This window comes from Bos javanicus, chromosome 4 (assembly GCF_032452875.1).
Source record: "Bos javanicus breed banteng chromosome 4, ARS-OSU_banteng_1.0, whole genome shotgun sequence".
Classification (NCBI taxonomy): domain Eukaryota; kingdom Metazoa; phylum Chordata; class Mammalia; order Artiodactyla; family Bovidae; genus Bos; species Bos javanicus.
This window is the reverse complement of record NC_083871.1, coordinates 66,857,136-66,883,510: the sequence shown is the minus strand read 5'-3', so window position 1 is coordinate 66,883,510 and position 26,375 is coordinate 66,857,136. Positions and strand designations below refer to the sequence as shown.

The following is a 26,375-nucleotide window of genomic DNA, read 5'->3' as shown; positions in this document are numbered from 1 at the left end:
TCCCTTTTCATGGTTGAATAATATTCCATTGTGTGTATATGTGTATGGCATTTTCTTTTCCCATTCATCTCTTGGTGAATACCTCGATTGCCTCTACGTCTTATCTACTACAAATAATGTTACAATGAACATGAGGGTTCATATATCTTTTCACATTAGTGTTTTTATTTCCTTCACATAAATAGCCCCAAATGGAGTCGCAGGGCCATATGATAGTTCTATTTTTAATTTTTAAAGGAACTTGCATGCTGTTTTCCTCAGTGGCTGCACCATTTTACATTTCCACCCACACAGCACAAAAGTTCCTTTTTCTCCACATCTTCTCCAACATTTGCTTTTTCTTCTTTTTCTTAACAATAGTACCTTGCACTGATCTGTATTTAAAAATTACCCTAAATGTTGAAATATGTACATTTTGGGGTGTCTTCCCAGTTTAATGGGCTTCTGTGGTAGCTCAGCTGATTAAGAATCCCCCTGCAGTGCAGGAGACCCTGGTTCAATTCCTGGGTTGTTAAGATCCCCTGGAGAAGGGATAAGCCACCCACTCCAGTATTCTTGCCTGGAGAATACCCATGGACAAAGGAGCCTGCGGGCTACAGTCCATGGGGGTCCCAAAGAGTCGGACATGACTCAGTGACTCTAAATGTTGAAATAGGTACATTTTGGGGTGTCTTCCCAGTTTAATACTCCCATTTCATTGAGAGCATCTCTATCTCCATGAGACAGCCATGTTCAGGATTGATGACCCTGCTTTGCTGGTGCCATGAATAGATACCTAACCTGAGGTGAGGCAATCAGACCAGAGTGGGACTTGGGGATGACTGACTATGCCTTTTAGCTGGAAAGAGGGTTATGGAAAATGAAGAGCAGAAACTGCTATCATGGAAAACCATTCTCATCCACATACCAGGAAAAACAAAGAAAGTAGATATTTATAGAGAAGAACTGATTTTTGAATTGATGTGAATAACTAAGGAAAAAGGGGGGAAAACAGTCTGGCTAGAGAGAGAAAGAGCTCCCTTTCTAGGCAGGGAATGTGAAAGACACAGAGAGAGAAAAAATGATAGTTCTTGTTAGGATTCTAGTTCCTTGTTCTTGGTTTTCATGATGTCCATTCCTGTCCTTGGGTTCTGTGAGACACCCTGAATTTTTGCATGATGTCCATTCCTGTCCTTGGGTTCTGTGAGACACCCTGACTTTTTGTATAAAGTTCTCCTGATTTTTTTTTCTTTTTTGCCTAAGATAGCTTGAATGAGTGTATTGACTAAGACTACTAGAACTACTTCTCCATCTTGTTTTGAGCCCCTGAACAAACAAATAAACTTTGACTCTTTCTGAATTAAACACATTTAAAGGCATTTATATCTGTAATCATCTAATCCAAACCATTCATTTTATACAACAAAACATTGGTGTCCAAGGAAGTGAAATCCCCTGCTCAAGGTCTCACAGTTAGGAGATGGCAGAGCCAGAAACAAAACCAAGGTCTTTGAATATCAGCCTAGTGTTCTTTCTGCTAAACAAGGCTACCTTTTCATGAAAACATTTAGCACCATGCTTGGGGCAAAGAACGCCTGCTCCCTATTCTGAATGATCACTGGCGTAGTCAGTTGGTCCAGGCTGAACATTTGAAGTATCCCAGACCTCTGGAGTGAGCTATGAGCTCCAGCTACTGGCGCAGAGATAAGTTCCTGCCCGAAGGAGAGATACCTAGGGACTTTTCAGGGAGAATAATCAGATACTTAGATAAAAAGGGATGATCTGAATCTCCATTTTCTGAGCTCCAATACACTAGGGATCATGTGAGCTTAGTGCTTCTAGGGATTTTCTTTTTAGCACGAGAAGACATACAGCTCTGAAAAACAAAGCCAGCTCAGAGGAAAACAGAACCAAGAGATGAAAAGAGACAGATGCCCAATGACTTTATTTGAGTAGCTAGAGTCAACCCTGCCAAAGTTTTCAACTCCTAAATTCTCAGTTACCTTACCCAGTGTGTTTCCTCTCTGCTGAAGCTGGTTTGGCTTTGCTGGTGCCTACAGCCAAGTAAGTTAGAATACCAAACTGTTGACTGCTAACCACAGTTTAATTTTATATACTTTGCTTCTTATTGTCACATACTACAGAGAGGATACATCTTTGGGTCATTATGAAGGGAAGTTAACTTTTGTGATTTAAAATTTAATTCATATGAGTTATTGAGACATCCCTGGTAGTCCAGTGCTCCCTAGTCAGGGAACTAAGAGCCTGCATGCCACACAACATGCCAAAATCAATCAACAAATGAGTTATTGAGGCTACACTAAGAACAAGAGTGACAAATGAACACAACTGTATATGTGCGTTTTAAAAATTGAGGTATTGTTGCTTTTTAATAGTACACGTCACAGATGCATAACATAGTGATTCACCATTTTTAAAGGTTATACTCCATTTAGAGTTCTTATACAATGTTGACTATATTCCCTGTGCTGTACAATGCATACTTATAGCTTACTTATTTTATACATGGTAAGCTGTACCTCTTAGCCCCCTATATCTTGCCCCTCCACTCTTTCCTCTGCCCACTGATGGTAGCCACTAATTTGTTCTCTTATCTGTGAGTCTGTTTCTTTTGTGTTATGTTGACTAGCTTGTTTATTTTTTAGCTTCCACATATAAATAATATCATTACAGTATTTGTCTTTGTCTGACTTATCTCACTAAGAATAATACCCACGAGGCCCATCCGTGTTGCTACAAATGGCAAAATTTCATTCTTTTTTCTGGTTGAGTAGTAGTCCATCATCTTTATCCATTCATGTGTTGAGGGACACTTAGGTTGCTTTCATATCTTGGCAATTGTAAATAATGCTGCTATGAACATTGGGGTGCTTGTGGTTTTTTCTTGAATTAGTGTTTTTGTTTCCTTCAGATATATATGCAGGCGTGGAGTGCTAGGTCATATGGTAGTTCTGGTTTTAGTGTTTTTGAAGAACTGCCATAATGTCGGTGACTGCACCAATTTACTTTCCTGCCAGCAGTATTCTAGGGTTCCCTTTTCTCCACATCCTCACCAACATTTGTTATTTGTAGACTTTTTAATGGTAACCATTCTGATGGATGTGAGGTGATATCTCATTGTGGTTTTGATTGGCATTCCTCTGATGATATATGATATTGAGCAGTTTTTCATGTGCCTGTTGGCCATCTGTATGTCTTTTTTAAAATTTTATTTATCCAGCTGTGTTGAGTCTTGTGGTACACGGGCTCGTTGTTGCAGCACATGGGCTCAGTTGCCCCATGGCATGTGGGATCTTAGTTCCCTGCAGGCATGTGCATGCTCAACCATATCTGACTCTGCACTCCAAGGACTGTAGCCCACCAGGCTCCTCTGTCTATGGGGATTCTCCAGGCAAGAATACTGGAGAATGGGTTACCATTTCCTCCTCCAGGGGATCTTCCTGACCCAGGGATTGAATCTGAATCTCCTATGTCTCCTGCATTACAAGTGGATTCTTTACTGCTGAGCCACCAGGGAAACCCTTATTTCCCTGACCAGAGATCAAACCCTTCCCCCTTGCACTGCGAGGTGGATTCTTAACCACTGGACCACCAGGGAAGTCCCTATCTGTATGTCTTATTTGCAAAAATATCTATTCAGGTCTTCTGTCCATTTTTAGATCAGGTTGTTTTTCAGTCTTAGGTTGTATGAGTTGTTTATATATTTGGGTTATATGTATTGGTCATATCATTTGCAAATACTATCTCCTACTCAGTAGATTGTCTTTTCATTTTGTCAATGGATTCCTTTGCTGTGCAAGTGGTTTTATGTTTAATTAGGTCCCATTTTTTAAATTTTGATTTTATTTCCTTTGCCTTACGTGACAAGTTGAAAAACACTGCTACAAATTATGTCAAAGAGTGTTATACCTATGTTTCCTTCTAGGCATTTCATGGTTTCTGATCTCACATTTAGATCTGAAACCCATTTTTAGTTTATTTTTGTATATGTTGTTAGCAACTATTCTAACTTTGTTCTTTTATGTGTATAAGTCCAGTTTTTCCAGTACCACTTATTGAAGAGACTGTCTTTTCTCCATTGTATGTTCTTGCCTCCTTTCTTATAACTTAATTGACCAAAAGTACGTGGGTTGAACACAGTATATCTTTCCATCCGCTTTTGTCTTCAATTTCTTTCATTAGTGTCTTACAGTTTTCCAAGTACAGATCTTTTACCTCCTTAGGCAGGTTTATTCTTAGATATTTTATTCTTTTTGATGCAGTTGTAAATGAGATTGTTTCCCTAACTTCTCTTTTTGATAGTTCTCTGTTAGTGTATAAAAATGCAAAAGATTTCTGTATATTGATTTTGTATCCTAAAACTCTACTCAATTCATTGGTGAGCTCTCGTAGTTCTTTTGGTGGAGTATTTACGATTTTCCATGTATAGTATCATGTCATCTGCTTTTTGCAATTTGTATTCCTTTTATTTCTTTCTTGTCTCATTACTGTAACTAGGACTTCTAATACTACGTTAAATAAAAATGGTAGGGGTGGATATCCTTGTCTTGTTCCTGATCTTAGAAGAAATGCTTTCAGCTTTTCACCATTGAGTATGATGTTAGCTGTGGGCTTGGCATACATGACCTTTATTGTGTTGAGGTATGTTCCCTCTGGGGCTCCCAAGTGGCTCAGTAGTAAAGAACACGCCTGCCAATGCAGGAGACATGGGTTCAGTCGCTGGGTCAGGAAGATCCCCTGGAGAAGGAAATGGCAACCTACTCCAGTATTCTTGCCTGGGAAATCCTGTGGACAGAGAAGCCTGGAGGGCTACAGTCCATGGGGTTGCAAAAGAGTCAGACACGACTTAGTGACTAAAACAACAATGATTTTCCCTCTATGCCCACTTTCTAGAGAGTTTCTATCATAAATTGATGTACAACTATCAGTTCAGTTCAGTCGCTCAGTGTTGTCCGGCTCTTTGCGACCCCATGAACTGTAGCACACCAGGCCTACCTGTCCATCACCAACTCCTGGAGTCCGCCCAAACCCATGTCCATTGAGTCGGTGATGCTGTCCAACCATCTCATCCTCTGTCATCCCCTTCTCCTCCTGTACAATATAAGTGTGCTTTTGTTTTCCAAGGAAAATGAATAAATTTAAATTTATCCTAAGGTAATACTCCAGTGGTCAGGTATGGATGTGAGAGTTGGACTGTGAAGAAAGCTGAGCACCGAAGAATTGATGCTTTTGAACTGTGGTGTTGGAGAAGACTCTTGAGAATCTCTTGGACTGCAAGGAGATCCAACCAGTCCATTCTAAAGGAGATCAGCCCTGGGTGTTCTTTGGAAGGAATAATGCTAAAGCTGAAACTCCAGTACTTTGGCCACTTCATGCAAAGAGTTGACTCATTGGAAAAGACTATGATGCTGGGAGGGATTGGGGGCAGGAGGAAGAGGGGACGACAGAGGATGAGATGGCTGATGGTATCACTGACTTGATGGACGTGAGTTTGAGTGAACTCTGGGAGTTGGTGATGGACAGGGAGGCCTGGCGTGCTGCGATTCATGGGGTCGCAAAGAGTCGGACATGACTGAGTGACTGAACTGAACTGAACTGAACTGAAGGTAATACTTCTTGGAGTTTTTTTGTTAGGTTCTGGACCCCTTTACACTCACAATTTATTGAGGACTCCAAAGACATTCTGTTTATGTGGGGTATAATTATCAACATTTACTGTATTAAAAGTGGAAGTGAAAATCACCCAGTCATGTCCAACTCTTTATGACCCCATGGACTGTAGCCCACCAGGCTCCTCTGTCCATGGTTTTATTCAAGCAAGAATACTGGAGTGGATTTCCATTTCCTTCTCCAGGGGACCTTCCAGACCCAGGGGTTAAACCTGGGTCTCCTGCATTGCAGGCAGATTCTTTACTGTCTGAGCTCCCAGGGAAACCCATTAAAAGTGGAAACTAAGAAGTTTTTTTTTTTTTAATTAAAAGTGGAAACTGAGAACTTTCAAAAATATATACTGATTCATTTGCCAATAGCCATGATTAGTGCATTGTACGTTAATATAGATAACATCTTAGTGTTATAATAAAATTAGTTTTGACCCTGCAACCCTTGAAGATGTATTCTAAAGTAAAATGTTAGATTGTTTCAGAATAGGAAAAAGGATAGTGAAGGACAAAACTTGGAAAGTACATTTTATTCGCCTTAGTTTATAATACTTGAGTCTGAAAAGTAGCTCTGTAATGTGTTAAAATCTTAGCAAAGTTTCCCCAATTTTGGTAAGCTTGTTGCCTTGATTTACTGAGTAGTACCTCAGCCTACAGCCTAAAAGGTTATCATTATCTGCTATGTAACCTACCTGGGTAGCAAAGATTCTGGGTTTTACTAGAATAATTTCCTGTGCTTTATGTTGACTTTTCTATATCCTTGATTATTTAAGGAAGAAAAAGAATCAAGGTTCTTCACTTGTGAAAGAGCATAGACTTTTTTTAAAAATCCTGTTACCATCTATGTTTATTTTTCAGTGCTTTATCTTGACTCTAATTAAATAGGTAATCAATTATTGTTTCCTAGGCATCCATGATCCCATCTTAAGTATCCAAATATCTTCTGAAAAGTTTTTTTTTTATTTTCACTTTCCCAAAAATATTACCTGTAGATGGCAGAGACTTTAAATAGTTATGTTTAATTTATAGCTGCTGCTGCTAAGTAGCTTCAGTTGTGTCCAACTCTGTGTGACCCCATAGACAGCAGCCCACCAGGCTCCCCCATCCCTGGGATTCTCCAGGCAAGAACACTGGAGTGGGTTACCATTTCCTTCTCCAATGCATGAAAGTGAAAAGTGAAAGTGAAAGTGAAGTCGCTCAGTCGTGTCTGACTCTTCACAACCCCACGGACTGCAGCCCACCAGGCTCCTCCATCCATGGGATTTTCTAGGCAAAGGTACTGGAGTGGGGTGCCATTGCCTTCTCTGAATTTATAGCTAGTAATCTTCAAATGCTAAAGTTCTGAGGAAGGGGCGCCTACTACTAATACAACCCACAAGGAAATTTGGTTGTTCATTTACCTCAATTATGATTACACATACTCTGGAATCATTTACTCCACCTGATTTTATGTATATCATTCTTTAGAATGATTTTTCTTGGCTTCTGTTTTTTCCATTCCTGCTGTCTGTTGAATTGGTGGGCTTTCTTTGGTCCCCATTTTCCAGTCTATCTGTTTGGAAGTTTCTCTTTATGGCAGAACCTGCTAGATGTCTCTGCCATAGCCATTTTCCCTTTTTTCCTTAGCAATAAAACTGGGAAATAAACCTTGCTGAGAAACTGCATTTCTGAGTTTCTCTCATAGATAGAAGGGACACAGTATGTGAGAAGTTGGTTGCTTGGAACATCTGGGAAGGCTCATTGAAAGGGTAATGACAGGGGCTTCCCTGGTGGTCCACTGGTTGGGAATCTGCCTGCCAATGCAGCAGACATGGGTTTGATCCCTGGTCCGGGAAGATCCCACATGCCACAGGGCAACTGAGCCCATGCACCACAACTACTGAAGTCCCCATGCCGTAGAGCCCACGTTCTGCAACAAGAGAAGTCTCTGCAATGAGAAGCCCACACAGCACAACTAGAGAAAGCCAGAACAGCAATGAAGACCCAGCACAGCCGAACGTGAACTAACGAATAAATTTAAAAAGGAAAAGAGTGACAGTTGGCCTATGTCCCTTTATTCTTTCTTCCTTTATCCTGCTTGGAATGTGGGTATGACAACTGGAACTCCAGAAACCATCATGCACCCTGAGGCAACTTTAAGGATGGAAGCTACACCCCCAGGAGAGTAGGGCAGAAAGAGCCTGAGCCCCAGTGACAAGGAGTGGCCAAATCTGCCCTTACCTGCCCACCTCCAGGTTTTATTCATATGAAATAAAGACCAATTCTGATCTTATTCTAGTCACTTTAGTCAAGATTTTTATTATTAGCTGAATACAATTTCTAACTGATTCACCTGAAATTTTTAAACATGTATACTTAATGTAACAAGATCTAAACTTAATCAGTACCTCTATATACATTATAGACCAAGGACCACTACTATCAGAACTTTGGATATGTTGTCATTTCTCACTTTTTAGAAAGCTTCTTGCTGATCTTTGCAGCATCTTCCCCTACCACACACACACTCACATATTTATTTTCTGATTCTTACAAGTTCAACAAGGTATGTACCCTTACCCCATTTTCACAGAAGAAGAAATTGCGGTTCACAGGCATTAGGTAACCTTTTCAAGGTCACATAATTAAAAAGTGGCAGAGTCTTTCTAACACCCAAACTTTTCGATTGTGTCAGAAATCTTGAAAAGTAAAAGTGTTAGTAGCTCAGTTGTGTCCGACTTTGTGATCCCACACACTGTAGCCTGTGAGGCTCCTCTGTCCATGGGATTCTCCAGGCAAGAACCCTGGAGTGGGTAGCCATTCCCTTCTCCAGGGTATCTTCCCAACCCAGGGATCAAACCTGGGTCTCCTGCATTGCAGGCAAATTATTTGCCATCTGAGCCTTCAGGGAAGTCACAAATCTTAGCTGTATTCTTTCATTAACTACTTTGCTGGCATCGTAGCTGAGGACAAGCACACCCTCTGACTGGGGGAAGGCTGGAGTAAAGCAAGCTATGCTATTACCCAGATCATCATATCTTACTAAATGGCCATATATAAGAGATCAGTCTGCTAATTTAAGGACAGCAGCTTCTGGTTTAGCCAATTTCCAGGATACAGGACTTTTCCCAGAGGGAAATCTACAGCCTTGTAGGAGTTCTCCAGTAATGCTCTTGGGACACCTTGCTAGAGAATGAGCTAATACAACTAGGTCCTAATAAGCCTCAGCAGACAAACAAAATAAAGGCAGGACTATAATCATGATCAGAAAGGGAAAAGAAAATAATATTAAGACAACCATTTTGCCACCATAAAATCTGTGTTTCTCTTTCAGAGCCACCAAAGAGATATCACTGAAAAGGACGTTTTATGTGCTGTAAGGAAAGAAGGCAATGAAAACGTTTAGAAGCAAGGAACTTGAGAAACTATTTTAGTTGAGAGTAAGGGCAAGGACGGGGAGTGGCTGAACAAAACAGAATATTGAGGTGTCTTAAATGAATTTAAAAAAATAAAATAGAAATAATTTCTTTTCCTTTGACATATGTAGAGGGAAAATGCTTATCAGATGAATCTGATCAGATAGACATGCTTTGAAGGCAAATGTAGCCAAATTATGTAACCCAGAGCTTCCTCAAGTTCTAGGTGCAAAGCTTTTAGAGGAATAACAAAAAAGAAAAGATTTTGTAGAAATTCAGATCGGCAGATTCAGAAACACAATTTGGAATGAATTTTTCTGGCCAGAGGGCAAGAATGCAGAAGAAAATTCTCCTCAGGTTTATGGAGTATTTGGGTCACAATGACCCATTTATGTAGATTTTAAATTTTTGCTGATTTTTCAATGTAATTTTTTTCCAAACTCCAGTTACAATGAAACGTGAACTTTGACATGGGCTGAACTCAAGAGACTACCCTCTGTTTATCTTCCCCATCCCACTGTCCAGGTGTCACCTCTCTTGAGTGTATTGGGAAGGCACACAGATGGCTCTCATCCCTCTTTTATTTTTAATTGTTTTACAATTGTTTTGTTGGTTTCTGCCTCACAACAATGTGAATCAGCCGTAAGTATACACATATCTCCTCCCTCCTAAGCCTCCTTCCCTCTCATCCCTCTTATGTTGACGTCTTGGGAGTTTTGTCTCCAGATCCTGGGGTCCTCTTGCCTCTCCCATCACTGCTGTGACAAATCACATACCCCTCTACTGACCGTCACCTCCTGGAGCTTGACATCTGCTGGGTCTCTTGATAAAATGCAACTCCCTTGAGTTCACAGGGTGAATGTGGAACCAGCCACACTTCCCGTTCTGCCTTATTCCTCATACTGCATAACCACGAGGCTGTGTGGATGAAGCAGATTTACCAGATGGTAGGGTTAGTTAAATGGACTTACAATGTGGGAGTAAATAAAAGGTACAATTATATATTCAAGTCAGCATTGCTCACACTAGAATAAAAGCCACAGAGGACCTGGGAACAGGGGTGGGTGGAAGAGTTGGCTTGAGTAGGAGAATCTAGGGTGGGTTTTGCAGTTCTGAATCGGGTTCCTGAGAACTCCCAGCCAACGTGGAGTTTGAAGATGCCTTCTCTCCTTAACAACATCTCCAAAAGACAGTGCTTCAACAGGAGAAAAGTCTAGATTCATATATAAGAAGAGAAAGATTTCTCTAAATGCAGTGAAGCCTGCACAACTCTCTGCCCACTACTGGAGCTATGTTTAATTTTCCTTCTACTTCTGAATAATGACCAAAGGCAAAACAGGAAAGGGGACTCAGCAGTCCCTGATGTTCCTTCACTCCTGGGCTACACAAAAGACCTGGCTGAAGTTCTGGAATGACCATTGCCCTGTACTTGGAGCCCATATACATCTCTACATGGGATGCCTCATAGGACTCTCCAAGCAGGAGGGAAGCAGAGTGACTTGTCTTCCTATATAAGAAACTGACTTAGTTGCCTTAAGGAAATCAAGGTCCAAGCAACTTCTGAAGATTCACTTTGCAGGACCAATTTCCACCGCTTTTATGTGATAACCCTTTCCCTTAAAGGTGCAAGACTTCTCTCTCTAAATCTATGGTTCTCAAATAGGGGTGATTTTGGCTTCCAGGGAACATTTAACAATGTCTGGAGACATTTTGGGGGCTTCCCTGATGGCTCAGCGGGTAAAGAATCCGCCTACAATGCAGGAAGTGCAGGTTCGATTCCTGGGTCGGGAAGATTCCCTGAAGGAAGAAATGGCAGCCCATTCCAGTTATTCTTGCCTGGAGAATCCCATGGACAGAGGAGCCCGGCAGCCTACAGTCCAAAGTGTCACAAAGAGTCAGACACAACTGAGCAATTAAGACATTTTTGGTTGTCACAACGTCAGAGAGGAGTGGGGGAAATGCTGCTGGCATCTAGTGCGTAGATGCCAGGGATGCCACTAAACATCCTACAGTGCAAAAGATAACTCCCTACAAGAAAGAAATATCCAGCTCCAAATACCAGTAGTGCTGCTATCTGCTCCAAATGCTTAGAAAAAAAATGAGATTTCACGTTATCTGTGACCAGAACTCATCATGCTACCGTTCTCATGTCACTCCTGAATTTTACTTTTAAAATTCATCAGCTGATCTTCCTACAAATCATCCCCAAGAAGTAGATTAAGAGTAATCATGGCATTTACTCAGTTCATACTATGTGCCAGGTTCTGGGAAAAGGACTTTATATACTTTATCTCTTTTTTGTCACCATTTTTCAGAAGAGAAAACTGAGGTTCAGGGCAATTAAGTTGTAGATGTACACGAAGCTTAAATTCACTGAGGTGGGAATCAATGCAGAGCTCAAGTTTCTGATCTTTAACTCAATGCCTTTCTATGAAAAACAACAGTGTACATTCAATTTATTGAACAATTCCTTTATACTCAGAATTCTATTTTTCATCATAAGAATTTTTCATCTTCTGACAAAAAGTATTTGTTAAATACATAAAACTCTGTACTTATGGCCATCCATCACTTGGAGCAAACTTAATAGATGGATTTTGAAACAAACGTATTTGTAAAACTCCCTCCTTTCCCCAAAGAAGAAAACCTATGTCTTTTATATATTTTAGTCTCAAATTTAAAGAATCTCTATTTTGGGGTGTCTGTATTTAAAAGAAAAAAGCAACATTTTGTAATATTCACAATAGCAGATTGAATTTTCTTATGTGCCTGTCTCCTTCTCTGTCCTGTGTATTCCTTTTCTACTGCTGCAGAACAAATTAAAACAAACTTAGCAACTTAAGACAATACCTATTAATTATCTCACAGTTCTGTAAGTCAGAAGTTCTGTAAGTCCGAAATCAGTTATGCAGAGCCGAGGCATAACTGACTTCTCTGCTCAGGCTCTCCCGAGGCTGAAATCATGGAATCAAGTCAGGCTAAATTCTCCTCTGGAGGCTCTGCAGAAAATTTACTTTCAAGCTCACTAAGGTCACTGCAGTTGTAAGACTGAAGTCTCACTTTCTGGCTGATGGTCAGGGATTGACCATCTACACTCCTGTCCAATGAAGCAGCTCCCTCCATCATCAAAGCTGTTAGGAACGAATATCACTTGATGATGAACCTGCTTCATGGTTTGAATCTCCAAGAAAAGCCCAGTCCCCTGTATGGGCCCATGTGATTACACGAGGCCCACCAAGGACAATCTCCCCATCTTGAGGTCTATTGATTTGACTCCTTAGTTACATGAGCAGAATCTCTCACAGCAGTACCTAGATTCATGTTTGTTTGAATAACTGGGAGAACATCTATCTATAGCAGGAATCTTGGTTTACAAGGAATCTTGAAGGTCATCTTAGAACCCTTCCTAGTTCACAGTCTGTAAACTCCTTGATGGCAAAATCTGGGTCTTGTGCATCTGTCTGGTACTCAAGAGATGCTCCATGAGTGTTCACTGAACTTAATTGTTTTAAAGGGATTGAGAAATTATGGAAGTCATGAAATTGTTACATATAAGCATTAATTTTCAGGTAAGGACAACTCCCATCAGGAAAAAGATCAAATAAGATGCAATACCCAGGTAGCCTTTAGGGTGATCTCTATCATGACCTCTTCCTCCATCAAAAGATTAAGTGGACTTTCTACTTTCACTATGGGAATGCAGCTTTGATTTCATTAAGGGAAGTCAAGGGGAAAAGAATTCCTATCCCAGAAATGGCAAGAGAAACAACTTTCCAGAATCGGATCAATTCTGTTGAGCAAAGGGTGTTTTCAGTGGTTTCAAGGTGTCATGAGCTTCCCTTGCCTAGTCTGCTAGCTCTTTGAGAGTGGAATTACCTATTTATATTAAAAAAAAACTAAGAACATGGCATCTGGTCCCATCACTTCATGGCAGATAGATGGGGAAACAATGGAAACAGTGGCAGATTTTATTTTCTTGTGTTCCAAAATCACTGCAGATGGTGACTGCAGTCATGAAATTCAAAGATGCTTGTTCCTTGGAAAATAAGCTATGACAAACCTAGACAGCATATTAAAAAGCAGAGACATCACTTTCCCAACAAAGGTCTGTATAGTTAAAGCTATGGTTTTTCCAGTAGTCATGTATGGATTTGAGAGTTGGACCAAAAAGAAAGCTGAGTGTGAAAGAATTGATGCTTTCAAACTGTGGTGCTGGGGAAGGCTCTTGAGAGTCCCTTGGAGATCAAACCAGTTGATCCTAAAGAAACTCAACCCTGAATATTCATTGGAAGGACTGATGCTGAAACTCCAATACTTTGGCCACCTGATATGAAGAGCTGACTCATTAGAAAAGACCCTAATGCTGAGAAAGATTGAGGGCAGGAGGAGAAGAGGGCGATAGAGGATGAGACGGTTGGATGGCATCACAGAATCAATGGACGTGAGTTTCAGCAAACTCCCAGAGATAGTGCAGGCCAGGGAAGCCTGACATGCTGCAGTCCATGGGGTCACAAAGAGTCAGATACTAGCGACTGAACAACAACACATTTATATCCCTAGAACTAGCATGGTGCTTGCTTCAGAAGACCAACTTTAAAGATAAAAGCTGACTGAATGTTTGTATTATGGAATGAATGCTATTTGGCCTGTCTCTGCTAGTAGTTAGTCACTTCCTGTGGGCCAGGGCTCTATCCAAAGCATTTTCTGCAATCCAGCAGTCTGTCTGGTCCCGGCAGCCACTGAACATTCAACAGGTGCAATGGTTGGACCTTGTTTTAAAATGTTACTTTCTCCTCTCCTAAATTGGCAGTTGGTCATTTTCGGTTTTACAGTATGAATTTAAGGTGATTACTATTCAATCTAGATTTTTTGTTGTTCAGTTGCTCAGTCGTGTCCGACTCATTGCGACCCCATTGCAGCACACCAGGCTTCCCTGTCTTTTACCATCTCCCGGAGCTTGCTCAAACTCATGTCCATTGAATCGGGGATCCCATCCAACCATCTCGTCCTCTGTTGTCCCCTTCTCCTCATGCCTTCAGTCTAGACTTCTGAGGCTTATTTTTAGAAATACTCAGCTTTATGTTAAAGCCAAAAAACAAACAAAACCCCCCAAATCCATAAACTTTTACCCTCCTTTCCAAACGGACATTCATTTCAGTGTCTAGTAAATGTATTTATGGAAAACATTTCTTTACATCATTCAGATGACAGAGCTGTGGTTTCTGAAAAAGATAAGCTCTGTTTCCCTTTGGTTTTCTCAGCTCCTCCATTCCTAGCCTCAGACAAGGTACACGTTATCTGCAGTTCTGTGAATTTCTCTACACTTCAGTCTCATTGGGAAAAATGCTTTCCCGGCCTTCAAACTCCAGATAAACGCGACCCAGATAACTCCGCTTCACTGTTACCTGCGAGCTGCCGTTTTCGGGCCCGCGCTGTGACGTCACCCGGCTCACAGATCTCGGCGTTGGTCTCAGACTCCGGTGATTGGCTGGATCCCATGACGTCACGGGCCGGGGCGGCCCTAGGTTCCTGAGGGCCCCGGGATGCTTCGGGTTCGTTTTTTAAAAAGGGGGCAGGTGGAGACAGGAAAGTCCGCGGAGCACACTGTGCCTCCAGCCGTGCTTCGTCCCGCCCCGCCACGCCCACTGTCAACTTCGCTCGGCCGGGCCGCGCCAGCCTCCGGGGCTGCCCGAAAAGGGGCGGGCGGAGAGGCGGAGCTGGGAGGAGCCGGGCGCGGCGCCGCGCAGTCCCTGGCCACCGCCCACCCGGTTACACACAGCATGTAAACAGTCCCCGCCGGGAGGAGCCCCGGGACCGGAGGGAGCCCGAGCCGCCCGGCCCCGCCGCCTGCCCGAGAGCCACAGAGCCGCGTGCTGCCCGTCCGGGAGGAGGGCGCCGGAGGAGAGGAGGGCGGGCGGCGGAGGGAGCTGGAGGCGGGCGGCGCGCGAGGAGGCTGAGGGAGCGGCGGGCGCGGCGGGCCAGGATGGATTTCCAGCAGCTGGCTGACGTTGCGGAGAAATGGTGCTCCAACACGCCCTTCGAGCTCATCGCCACCGAGGAGACCGAGCGCAGGATGGATTTCTACGCCGATCCCGGCGTCTCCTTCTACGTGTTGTGTCCGGACAACGGCTGCGGGGACAATTTTGTGAGTGCTCGGGGGAGGGACCGCCGCAGCGCGCGGGAGTGTGGACGCGCGGCCGCTACCCTGCGCCCCAGCTCCCGCTCGCCGGGGAGGCGGTGGGGCGTAAGGGGGGGGGGCGGGCGTAACTGCCCGCAGGCACCCCAATGCTCCGCGCTCCGCCGGGCGAGCCCCTGAGCTTGGCGCGTTGGGGTCAGCACTCCGGTTGAGGCCAGTAGGAGGCAGGCAGGGGCATCCTTAGAATCCGGGAAGCTGGGCTAGGGAGGGTAGTTTCCGGGACGCGACCCCACGGCTCGAGCGCAGTGCTCGGCTAGAGCATCTCCGAGGATGTCTCCGCCTAGCGCCAGTCCGGGCCGGGGCGCACGGACCCTTCACTCCCGCAGGATCGGGAGTCCGGAGCTTCCTCCACCCAGGCGTCCCGTCCGGGTGAGGAATCCCGTTACCCTCTCAATGCGCAGACACAACTCCTCCAGTTTTCCTCGCCCGAGAGAACCCTGATTCCGACCCCTCTCCCCATGTTATTCTCAGTGGTATTAAGACACAAAGCCTCTGTCCACACTAGCGATGCCCCATCTCCTGGACCATCTTTGCGGAATTACACCCCGGATCTTAAAAACGCACACGCGCTTGCGCACACAAACACACACACACTCACACACAGAGGCACGCCTAGCCCCCTTTCCTCTGGTTCTTCCATTGCTCCTCTATGAGCTTCCAACGAGATGTGTGGACCCCGAAAGGTTCTGTCCAGCTGAGGCGGCGGCCTTGGCCCTGCCAAGGCCTTTCGGTTTTTCCAGATGGGGATGAAATTCCCCCTCCCCATCCCACCTCCCGCCCCGCCCCGGGCTCGGAGGGACTTGGACCTGAAACTGCGGGGTCCAAATTCTCGACTTTGTATCTTGCCCTCACTTGGGATCTTGGCGCTGGCAGTTAAGGAAGGGGAGGTAGAGGGCCGGGGAGTTGGGGTGGGAGGTGTGGAGACTGGGCGAGGATGGCGTTCCGTGAAGTATTTGTAAGAACGGGGAAAAAATAATGGTCCCTACATGTAAGATGGAGGCGGCTATGGGCTCAGGTTACCGGCCTGAGTTGCCGGCCTGAGCCTGGAGCTGGCGCTGCTGCCGCCCCTGGGGACGGAGGTGAGGCAGTGCAGAGGCGCGGCCTGGCGCTGGCTCTTCAGGTGGGGTGAGACAAAGCTGGTTCAAAGCCCAGGCTGTCGTGCACCCCAACTACCACAGAAAGTTCGACAAGGAGTTAGCGTGATTGTCTTTCTTGGTCCCAGAGAGATGAAGTCCTCTATGTGACAAGATGAAGCATGCCCCTCCCACGACCTCCATTCCACTCCACAAAGGTGAGAGACTCACCAGGCCCCAGCCTCCTGACCCTCTAGAAGAGGGATAGCCTAGAGTGACAGTCAGATTTGACTTGTAGCAGCGTGACTCTGGTCAAACTCATTTCAGTGTTTTAAAATGTTCAGTGTACACATCTGAAAAATGGGTATAATACCAACCCCCAGGTGATCAAATAGATAATGCACCTGACAGTCTCCACTGCACAGCAAGGGCCACACAAATTTGGGTCAGAGATCTGGGGTTCCCCAGAGTTTAGAACTTGTCTCTTTAAGAGCCTCAATTTCTCACCTGTAAAATGAGGTTAATCAGAATGCCTCCATCGTAGGTATTCGTGAAGCGCAAGTGAGGTATAAATGTATGTAAGAACACTGTTAACTGTAGTTAAAATAAGTAAGTGTTGTTTGTCAATGTGAAAGATCATTAAAAAGGGATTTATTCATAGTAAAAGTATGAATAAGCGCCAGGGATGTAGTGGAAAGGGCACCAGGGTCCAACTAATTGCAGTGTTAGGATTTGACTAGGAGTCCCTTCGACCCCTGGGCTTCCTTGGTCTGCCAGTGGCCTTTCCCCTCCTTACTGTGTGAAATGGGGCAGGAATCACACATGGTTCTGGAACTCATGGTTCCACACAGCCATCCTGCTGTCACTGCATGAGACATATCCAAAGCGAATAGGTGGGTGAAGAAAAGCAAGGCTCTTCTCTTGATTTGAATATGTTTAGCAAACCATATAGAAACATGAAGTCTATCAGGCCTTTTTCAAGGCCACTCATATTACATTTGAAATCTCCACCTGTACGAGTGAAATACTTGGAAGTATTTCTTTTGAAAGTATTCGTTCACTGACAATTAAATGACATAAATAGGAAAGAAAGAAAGTGGTGGTGGTGGGTGTGGGGAGTAATTCATTGGGCAGACTGGACCTTTTCAGTTACTAGAGGCCATAATAAATAAGATGCCAAACACTGGAGTTTTCTTAGCCGAAACCTTGCCTCAGATTTGCAGGCCAGGTTTGTCAAGATGCTGTTTGCCTCTAGTTAACGAAACTCAGACCTGAAGAAAATGTGCTATCTCTGTTCATTTCTTTTTCCCAGGAAAATCTGCTAAGTATTAGAAGAAATTTGAGATGAATGGAATCCTTGTAATCTGAAGGATTTGTTAACAATAAGAATATTTACATAGCATTTCAGTTTACAAAGTGTTTTTATATCATTCATTCATTTAACAAACATTTATTGAGGGCTCACTCTGTACCTGGCCAGGGCTACTTAGAATGGGGCCATTCTTTTCATCTGAGAAACAGTGTGGTATAATGCCTAGGGGCACAGGCTCTGGGGCAGGCTACTCGAGCTTTCACCCCAGCTCCCCACATCTAACTTTGTGCCTGGGAGGAAGTTATTTAACCCCTCTCTGTCATGACTTCCACATCTGTAAAATAGAGATAATATTAGTACCTCCCTAGCAGATTTGTTTGAGAACAGTGCCTAAAGTGGGGATGATATTAACAATCTCAGGCAGAGTTTCCACATAGCAGTCCCTCTGGATCTATTTAAAATGTTGATAAAACGGCAGGTTGTGTTCTTACCACTCCCTCCCTCTCCTAAACTGACTTCCCATCACTTTTGCAATAAAACCTAAGCTTTCCTGGCTTCAAGCCCCCACGTGATCTGTCTCCCGCCGCCTCTCTGACCTCATCCTGGCCCATTCTTCCCCCTTGCTTAGTGTGTTCCTGCCACACTGGCCTTTCTGGTCTTTAGAGAAGCCAAGCTCATTCTTGCCTTAGGGCCTTTTCGTCTGCTGTTCCCTCTGCCTAAAACACTCTTCCCCCACATCCTTACATAGCTCCTTTCTTTATACCATTGCAGCCTGGGAGAAACCTTCCTGACCACATACTCCCTTACTTCACCCTCTGTTACCCTTACCATAGCACTCACTAATACTTGATAGTCCATTGCTTATTTTTTGCCTCGCCCACTAGCCTATAAGCTTCATGAGAGTTTGTCTTATTCATCCCTGTATGGCAGTGCTCAGAACATGCCAGACATGTGATAGATATTCAATCCATGTTTGTAAGAATGAATGAATGAATAATAGCCTAGTAGAGAAGACATGTTAAATTTCAAGAGTGACAGCTTCAAAGACAGTTACCACTTAAGTGTGAATTACCATGTATCAGACTTTGTATGTATGAACCCATTTAATCTTAGTAATCTCAGAAGCCACTCTCTATAATTATCTCCACTTTACAGATGAGAAAACTGAAGCCAAGCGAGGTTTACTAACTTCCCTACGGCTAATAGATGGTAGCCCTGTACTGAATACCTGGCACCTCAGGGGTGACAACAGGGGACCCAATTCAGACTTGGGTTCAATGGCTACTTCTTATTGAGCTTCACAAAAATTCTGTAAGGTGGGTATTAATATACCCCTATTTTATAGGCGAGGAAACCCAGGCTAGTAACTTTAAGGACTCAGCCAGGACTATGCCAGTAAGAAGTGACAGAGTCAGGACTTGAGCCAAAGCCCAGAGAGCTGTCCCTTCCACCATGCAGAAGGTCTCCTGGACAGGATCAGGCTGGGGCTTAGGAACAAGGACTTCTTTTTGTCTGTCCTCTCTTTGGCAGCTCCTGGGCCCCTTGTGAACTCCTTCCCCTGCTTGCTTTACAGGCCATGTGGTCCCTTTGCAAACTGCTGCTGATTCAAGTCTCTCTCTACGGATGGCTGAGGAGTTCAGGTCCTGGGATAAAATGCTGCCAGTGCCCTGTGTGTGCTGGGGGTTCAGGGACACGGCTACCCTGCCTGGCTCTTCAGGTGTCACAGGGACGGTGCCGAGAGCTTATACAGGCGGCACGCCCATCCTCTGCCAGCTCAAAAGGTCCCCAGGGTTCGGTCAGGCTTGAGGAATTGGGCGTTGGCAGCCACTAACATGCCAGACGGACAGAGGGGCATGTGCTCCTGGGCATGGCAGCACCAGCTGCTTTCCCTCCTCGCCTCATCCTAGAGAAAAGAGCTCTCTGGAAACAAAGCCCACTGCCCAGCCTCTCCCTGCTGCTGCTGTGGGGCGGCGGGGGGGGGGGGGCGCTCCCTTATTGTCCTGCCAACCATTCACAACATGTTTGGTTCGACATGTATAGTTTAATCCCTCCTCAATACAAAAACAAAGATAGCCGTTGTCATAGTATTAAAGAAAAATGTTTTATTTATAGAAGAACTATGTGATTTAATTTTGTATGTGTCCCTATGACTGTGACTTTATATCTATATATATAGATATAATCCCCATTTTCATTCTAGGCATGTCTCTATTATTAACTGTGTGACTAAATAACAACCTTTTTATTTTGGAGAAAGAAGATACAATTTGTTTGAATGAGGTTGCATCATCATGTTTCCATGGTGGTATAATGGAGAGAAGGCCCTGTCTTGTTCAATTTAAACCCTATCCTCAGTTTCCTCTTCTGTCTAATGGGGATAATCATGCCTATATCACATTATTTGCAGGTTAAATGAGCAGTAGTGGTAGACTGTAAAGTTTCCTATGGTGGCCATGTATTATTCATCTAGAGAGATTGCATCAGGGAAAAAGATATGTCCTTTATCATTCACGGAGTGGTTATCCCAAGGAGAGTAAATTCCTGCTAATATAAACTCAAGTAAGGGGGAGAAGACATAAGCACTCATAGGCCTCTGCTAAATGAGAGGCAGTTTATCTCTTGGAACCTTTTTTTAAAGATTTTTTTTTATGTGGACCATTTTTAAAGTCTTTATTGAATCTGTTACAATATTGCTTCTGTTTTATATTTTGGTGTTTGGGCCATGTGGCATGTGGAATCTTAGGATCTTACTTCCCCTACAGGGGATCAGACCCACATGTCCCTGCATTGGAAGGCAAAGTCTTAATCACAGGACTGCCAGGGAAGTCCCTCTCTTGAAATCTGAAATCTTTATATCCACCCTGTTGTGCTTAGTAGCTCAGTCGTGTCTAACTCTTTGCAACCCTGTGGACTGTAGCCCACCAGGCTCCTCTGTCCATGGAATTCTCCAGGCAAGAATACTGGAATGGGTTCTCATGCCCTCTTCCAGGGGATCTTCCCAACCCAGGGATGGAACCTGCATCTCCTGCAGCTCCTGTTTTAGCAGGTGGATTCTTTACCACTGCGCCACCTGGGAAGCCCATGTCCACCCTGGGGGTATTATTATTTTGTTTGACTTACAAAGGAAGGAGCTGAGGCTCAGGTTGAAAGCATGACATCCCTCTTGATATCCTGGCTTTGCCCATTACTTCCTGTGTGACCACAGACAAGTTGCTTAAACTTTCTGAGTCTCAGTTTCCTCCTTGATAAACCAGATCAGTGTTTGACACCTAGAGCAGATTGGAGGTATGGTCAGACATGTTCAGAAATAATGCTGGCTGTCCTGAGATGGCTCGTCACTCTTACCTCACCTCTTACTGTGTGGGTAGCAGTCAGTTTTGGGTTAAGCCGTACCAACTTAAAATGGACTCCCCAGAACTGCTGGCAGCAGAAAACCCACGTGGTGAGACTGAGGCGCTTCACAATGGCCCTTTGACACAGATAACTGAGTCCTGGGAGGACAGCGGGTGTGTTCTTAGCTCCCTGCCATCCCCAACTCTGCCTAAGCACCAGGAAGTCGAGCGCCATCCCCACAAGTGTTAGAACAGTAGGAGCATACAGACTGTGATCAAAAAGGTATTTGTCATTTGAATTACTTTAATAATCTAATTCCATTCTTAGATAAGCTAGATATTCTTATCTCTACTACAGAAAACAGAAAGGTGCTCATTTTTCTGTTTGCAGTTGACATTGTTTTATTGTCTCAAACCAGATGAGCTTTGATAAGAAACTCCAACCCAACTTAATGACAGAAAGAAGGGCCACAGATGACATGTGCTGAAATCAGAGTTCTCACTGGGGATTTTCAGCTCCAAAGGGGCAGGAATCTATAGGAAAGAGTAGGCTGCTCAGGGCAGGTGCAAGTTGGGGCTGCTTCGCTGCAACCCATGCTGTCCTGAGAAATGGAAGTAGTTTTAGTTGATCATGACATTTAGATTTTTTTTTAATGTAACTGAGTGCATGTTATGTTGCTTCAGTGTATCCAGTTCTTTGTGATCCCATGGACTGTAACCCTCCAGGCTTCTCTGTCCATGAGATTTTTCAGACAACAATACTGGGGTGGCTTGCCATACCTTCCTCCAGAGGACCTTCCCGACCCAGGGATTGAACCTGCATCTCTTGTGTCTCCTCCATTGCAGGTGGATTCTTTACTGCTGAGCCACCCGGGAAGCCCTTTTAATGTAATGTTGTTCAGTTGCTCAGTCATGTTTGACTCTTCGCGACCCCATGGACTGCAGCACGCTAGGCTTCCCTGTCCCTCACCATCTCCCAGAGCTTTCTTAGACTCACGTCTATCGAGTCAGTGAGGCCAACCAACCATCTCAGCCTCTGTCTTCCCCTTCTCCTGCCTTACCCAGCATCAGGGTCTTTTTTAATGAGTCGGTTCTTTGCATCAGGTGGCCAAAGTATTGGAGTTTCAGCCTCAGCATCAGTCCTTCCAAAGAATGTTCAAGACTGATTTCCCTTAGGATGGACTGGTTGGATCTCCTTACCGTCCAAGGCACTCTCAAGCATCTTTTCCAACACCACAGTTCAAAATCATCAGTTCTTCAGTGTTCAGCCCTATTTATGTTCCAGGTCGCACATCCATTCATGACTACTGGAAAAACCATAGCTTTGACTAGATGGACCTTTGTCAGCAAAGTAATGTAATGTAATGCCCATCCTCAAATATGTGGTTAGTCACAGTTCTATTCTGTCCTCAAATGGTGGTCCCAGAACCAGCAACATAAGCATCACCTGGAACTTGTTGGAAATGCAGTGTCAGAAACTCCTGTGTGGGATCCAGCGATGGCATTTTGATAAGCCTCCAGGTGACTGATGGAGAAGGAAATGGCAACCCACTCCAGTACTCTTGCCTGGAAAATCCCACGGACAGAGGAGCATAGTAGACTACAGTCCATGGGGTCGCAAAGAGTCGGACACGACTGAGTGACTTCACTTCACTTCAGGTGACTGAGAGGGCTTCCCTGGTGGCTCAGACGGTAAAGAATCTGCCTGCAAAGGGGGAGACCTGGGTTCTATCCCTGGGTCGGGAAGATCCTCTGGAGAAGGGCATGACAACCCACTCCCGTATTGTTGCCTGAAGAATCCTATGGATAGAGGAACCTGGTGGGCTACAGTCCATGGGGCCGTAAAAAGTCAGAAGTGACTAAGCACAGCACAGCACAGGTGACTGAGATGCACTCTAACGCATAAGAACCGCCTCTTTCCCCTCCTTTGTGAAGCCTTTTCTTGGCATTTCTAATATTGTAACAGTCCATGTCTGTGATCTGCCTTGGCTCTAACTACCAGATTGGAAGTTCAGTACATTCTGTTCCCAGATGTATATTTGCCAAGGAGTTAACATTGTTCAGAGCCACAGGTTCTCTGACCCCTTGCTATAGTTTTTTTATGGCCAGAGTGGGTGTTTGGTTTCTCATGCTTAAGATATTTTCCAAGTGAAAGGCCTTGTGGCCATGCCCTGTGGTGCCGGACTCTGGGTCAAGTTCCCGTTTGTCCTTGTCAAGGCTAGACCCCAGATCTTGCTTTCAGGTGCTTTAGCCCAGACACCAGATACTCTCTCTGCCCTCCCCTGGTTTTGGAATAGGCCTCTCTAATTTCCTAAGAGTAACCCTCCTGCCCCTGGAGAAGGAAATGGCAACCCACTCAGGTATTCTTGCCTAGGGAATTCCAGGGACAGAGGAGCCTGGTGGGCCATAGTCCATGAGGTCGCAAAGAGTCGGACACGACTTAGTGCCTGAACAACTACAGCGCTCCTGCCCCTAGTCCCATTCCTGTTAGTTCTGAAGAGTTGGTCTGTTTTATATGTGGGCACTGCCTCAGGTCACTGGTTGCTTATCTTTCTTTGCATAGGCCTCTGCAAAGCAGTGAAAGCCAATCTGTGTTCCATCCATGGCATGTGCCAGGCTTGTTTCCCTGGCACTGCTGTCCTGATCTCACTGGTTTTTATATGATTCTTCTGTTGTTTTCCCTTTGTCTTTTTTTCCCCAACTACAGACTTATTTTTTGGTTCATCTCACCTTGTATTCACTGACTGGTTTTTATATGATTCTTCTGTTGTTTTCCCTTTGTCTTTTTTTCCCCAACTACAGACTTACTTTTTGGTTCATCTCACCAGTGAATTTTTCTGACTGCCATGATTAGTCTTAGAAAGCGGCAGTTTCAGTCCATAAAACTGAATTCCTTTTGTTATGCGATACAATGGATATGAAATAATTAGCATTTAGCAGGTGATTTCTTATAAGCGGCTGTGTACATCTGGGTTTGTCTCATTCCAAACCCCCTGCTTCGTCAGGTTATCATATGGGCAGGGATTCAGTTAAAACTCTTGTAAAACAAGAAAACCAGCACTGCTGGCAATTCGGGATAAGTTAGAAAGCCACGTCAAGGAAATTTAGGGAGAATGGACAGAAAGTCCTTTCACAGGTGTTAAGTCTGTCTTTTCTAGGGCTTCCCTGGTGGCTCAGCGGTGAAGAATGCACCTGCAATGCAGGAGCTGCAGGAGACGCAGGTTCCACCCCTGGGTCAGGAAGGTCCCCTGGAGGAGGGCATGGCAGCCCACTCCAGTATTCCTGCCCAAAGAATCCCATGGACAGAGGAGCCTGGTGGGCTGCAGTCCATGGTGTCACATAAGAGTCAGACATGACTGAAGTGACTTAGCAGACACGTATGCAAGTCTTTCTTCTCCAGTGTATTCATAAATCAACAACTCCAAAAGCGGAGTAATGAAAATGGTGGCGTGAACCTCCCCTTCGTGAGGCTGTAGATGCCCTAGAAACACTTAAACTGAAGAAACTGATTGCCAGGCGGTGGCGGATACACTGTGATTCTGTTACAGTTTGAGTGATATTGGAGAAGGAAATGGCAACCCACTCCACTATTCTTGGCTGAAGAATCCCGTGCACAGAGGTGCCTGATGGGTTACAGTCGATGGAATTGCAAAGAGTTGGACACGACTGAGCGACTAACGCTTTGAGTGATATACTTTTCTTAATTTATTTCCTTAATTTATAACTTAAAATACTTAAAAAAAAAGATAGTTAAAAAATAGGCTATATTTGTAAAAACTACAAGGTTTTCATAGATACACCTGCTTCTGAATTAATTCTAACCCAAGTTGCCTTGGATAGTGTTCTCAGTGAAGTCACATAGGCTGTCTGATTTAGCGTTACTGCAGGTGGAAATCCCCCACACCATCCTCCTGCAAATGCAAAAGGGGAAATAGGGGACTTATAGCCACCATTTATTGAAAAGCTATGTACTATCTGCCAGCCAGGCACTGTACTAGGTACTTAATCAACTTTTTACTTTCTCTGTAATCTCCATAACAAGTCTAGGGAAGAAGGCAGGCTTAAGATTTTCCATTGTGTGGTGCTAGGTGTTAATCGCATCTCTGACTTGGATAAGAATTTGAAATATGCCAGAACTTTTTAAAATTTGAGTTTTAAAATAGGTGTTGAGCCAAACTTGTATTAAAGTGAACTTTATTGTTCTTGCTGAATCCCCATGAAGAATCAAGTGCAATAATGGATTTAAAGGCACTTTGTACTATTATGCTTTTTGTACAATGCAAAAGACTATTACATGACTGGCATTTCAGTGACTCGACAACTTTAAAGGCGTCCACTTAATAGGGAATCATGTTTGAGCTGTTCTCTAAAGTTAGAGAATCTAGAAGGTATCTTTATTAGGTCAAGGAGGAAGCTACTCTAGAAGTCTGTTGGAAATAGAGCAGCATGCATCAGAATTGGACTTTCACGTCTGTGAAACACAGATAATTGGGCTGTAAAGATGGCATATTAGCACGTTATTCTCTCTTGAATCTGAGCAGCCTTTTCAGTTCTTTCCAGTTCCTGAGGATCCTGCAGTGAAAAGGAAGAAGGGGAAATCTGTTTATTGCATGTTGGGCATATGACTTTCTGGGGGTGATGCTCTAATCATTTGTATTAATAGCAGGAGTAAGTATGTGCTTGACATGGACCATTTCTCCAAATTGATCTGTCCCTTGCTGCCCAGTACCTGTTCCTTGCTCTCAGCTGCCAAACATCTTCCTGTCCTCTACACTTTTTTCACCAGTGTTGAGCCGTCATTGATCCGGCCCCTGTAAACAGCAATGTTTGGTACCTGACTGACACCCTGATATTATCCTGGTCTTCAATAACCCCTACCCCCCTCCTGTTGCGCAGATATGCAGAACAGGGGGCTTCTGCATCTTCATCTCTCAAACCAGTTTCTTGGGCTTATTCCAGATCCTTGAACATTTATGGGAGAAACTAGCCAAGTCTTAAAGATGTGCTAAAATGGATATCCTCATGTGGGAAAGAAAAAAAAAAAAAAAAAAACTTGTCTAGTCTAAGAAAAAATAAAGCCAAAATCAGTTTCCTCCTGGTGCATGTTAACATCGTAAAGTGTTGCTTGGGTACGTTGCCCTCTTTTATTTATTTATTTATATATATATATATACATACACACACATATCGGAGAAGGCAATGGCACCCCACTCCAGTACTCTTGCCTGGAAAATCCCATGGATGGAGGAGCCTGGTAGGCTGCAGTCCATGAGGTCGCTAAGAGTCGGACACGACTGAGCGACTTCATTTTCACTTTTCACTTTCACGCACTGGAGAAGGAAATGGCAACCCACTCCAGTGTTCTTGCCTGGAGAATCCCAGGGACGGTGGAGCCTGATGGGCTGCT

General features: G+C 44.1%; 2 protein-coding genes across 2 annotated transcripts in view; both read left to right on the top strand.

Moving 5' to 3' along the window:
* PLEKHA8 (pleckstrin homology domain containing A8) overlaps positions 1-9,177 on the top strand; it is a 108,998-nt gene extending 99,821 nt beyond the window's left edge. The window contains exon 13 of the mRNA XM_061414235.1: positions 8,974-9,177. Coding sequence (XP_061270219.1) covers positions 8,974-8,996 — 23 coding nt within the window. The 3' untranslated portion in view covers positions 8,997-9,177. The remainder of the gene's footprint in view (positions 1-8,973) is intronic.
* Positions 9,178-14,611: 5,434 nt separating this feature from the next.
* The window catches only part of MTURN (maturin, neural progenitor differentiation regulator homolog), a 33,025-nt gene continuing 21,261 nt past the window's right edge, over positions 14,612-26,375 (top strand). The window contains exon 1 of the mRNA XM_061414238.1: positions 14,612-15,200. Within this exon, the coding sequence (XP_061270222.1) occupies positions 15,039-15,200 (162 nt within the window). The 5' untranslated portion in view covers positions 14,612-15,038. The remainder of the gene's footprint in view (positions 15,201-26,375) is intronic.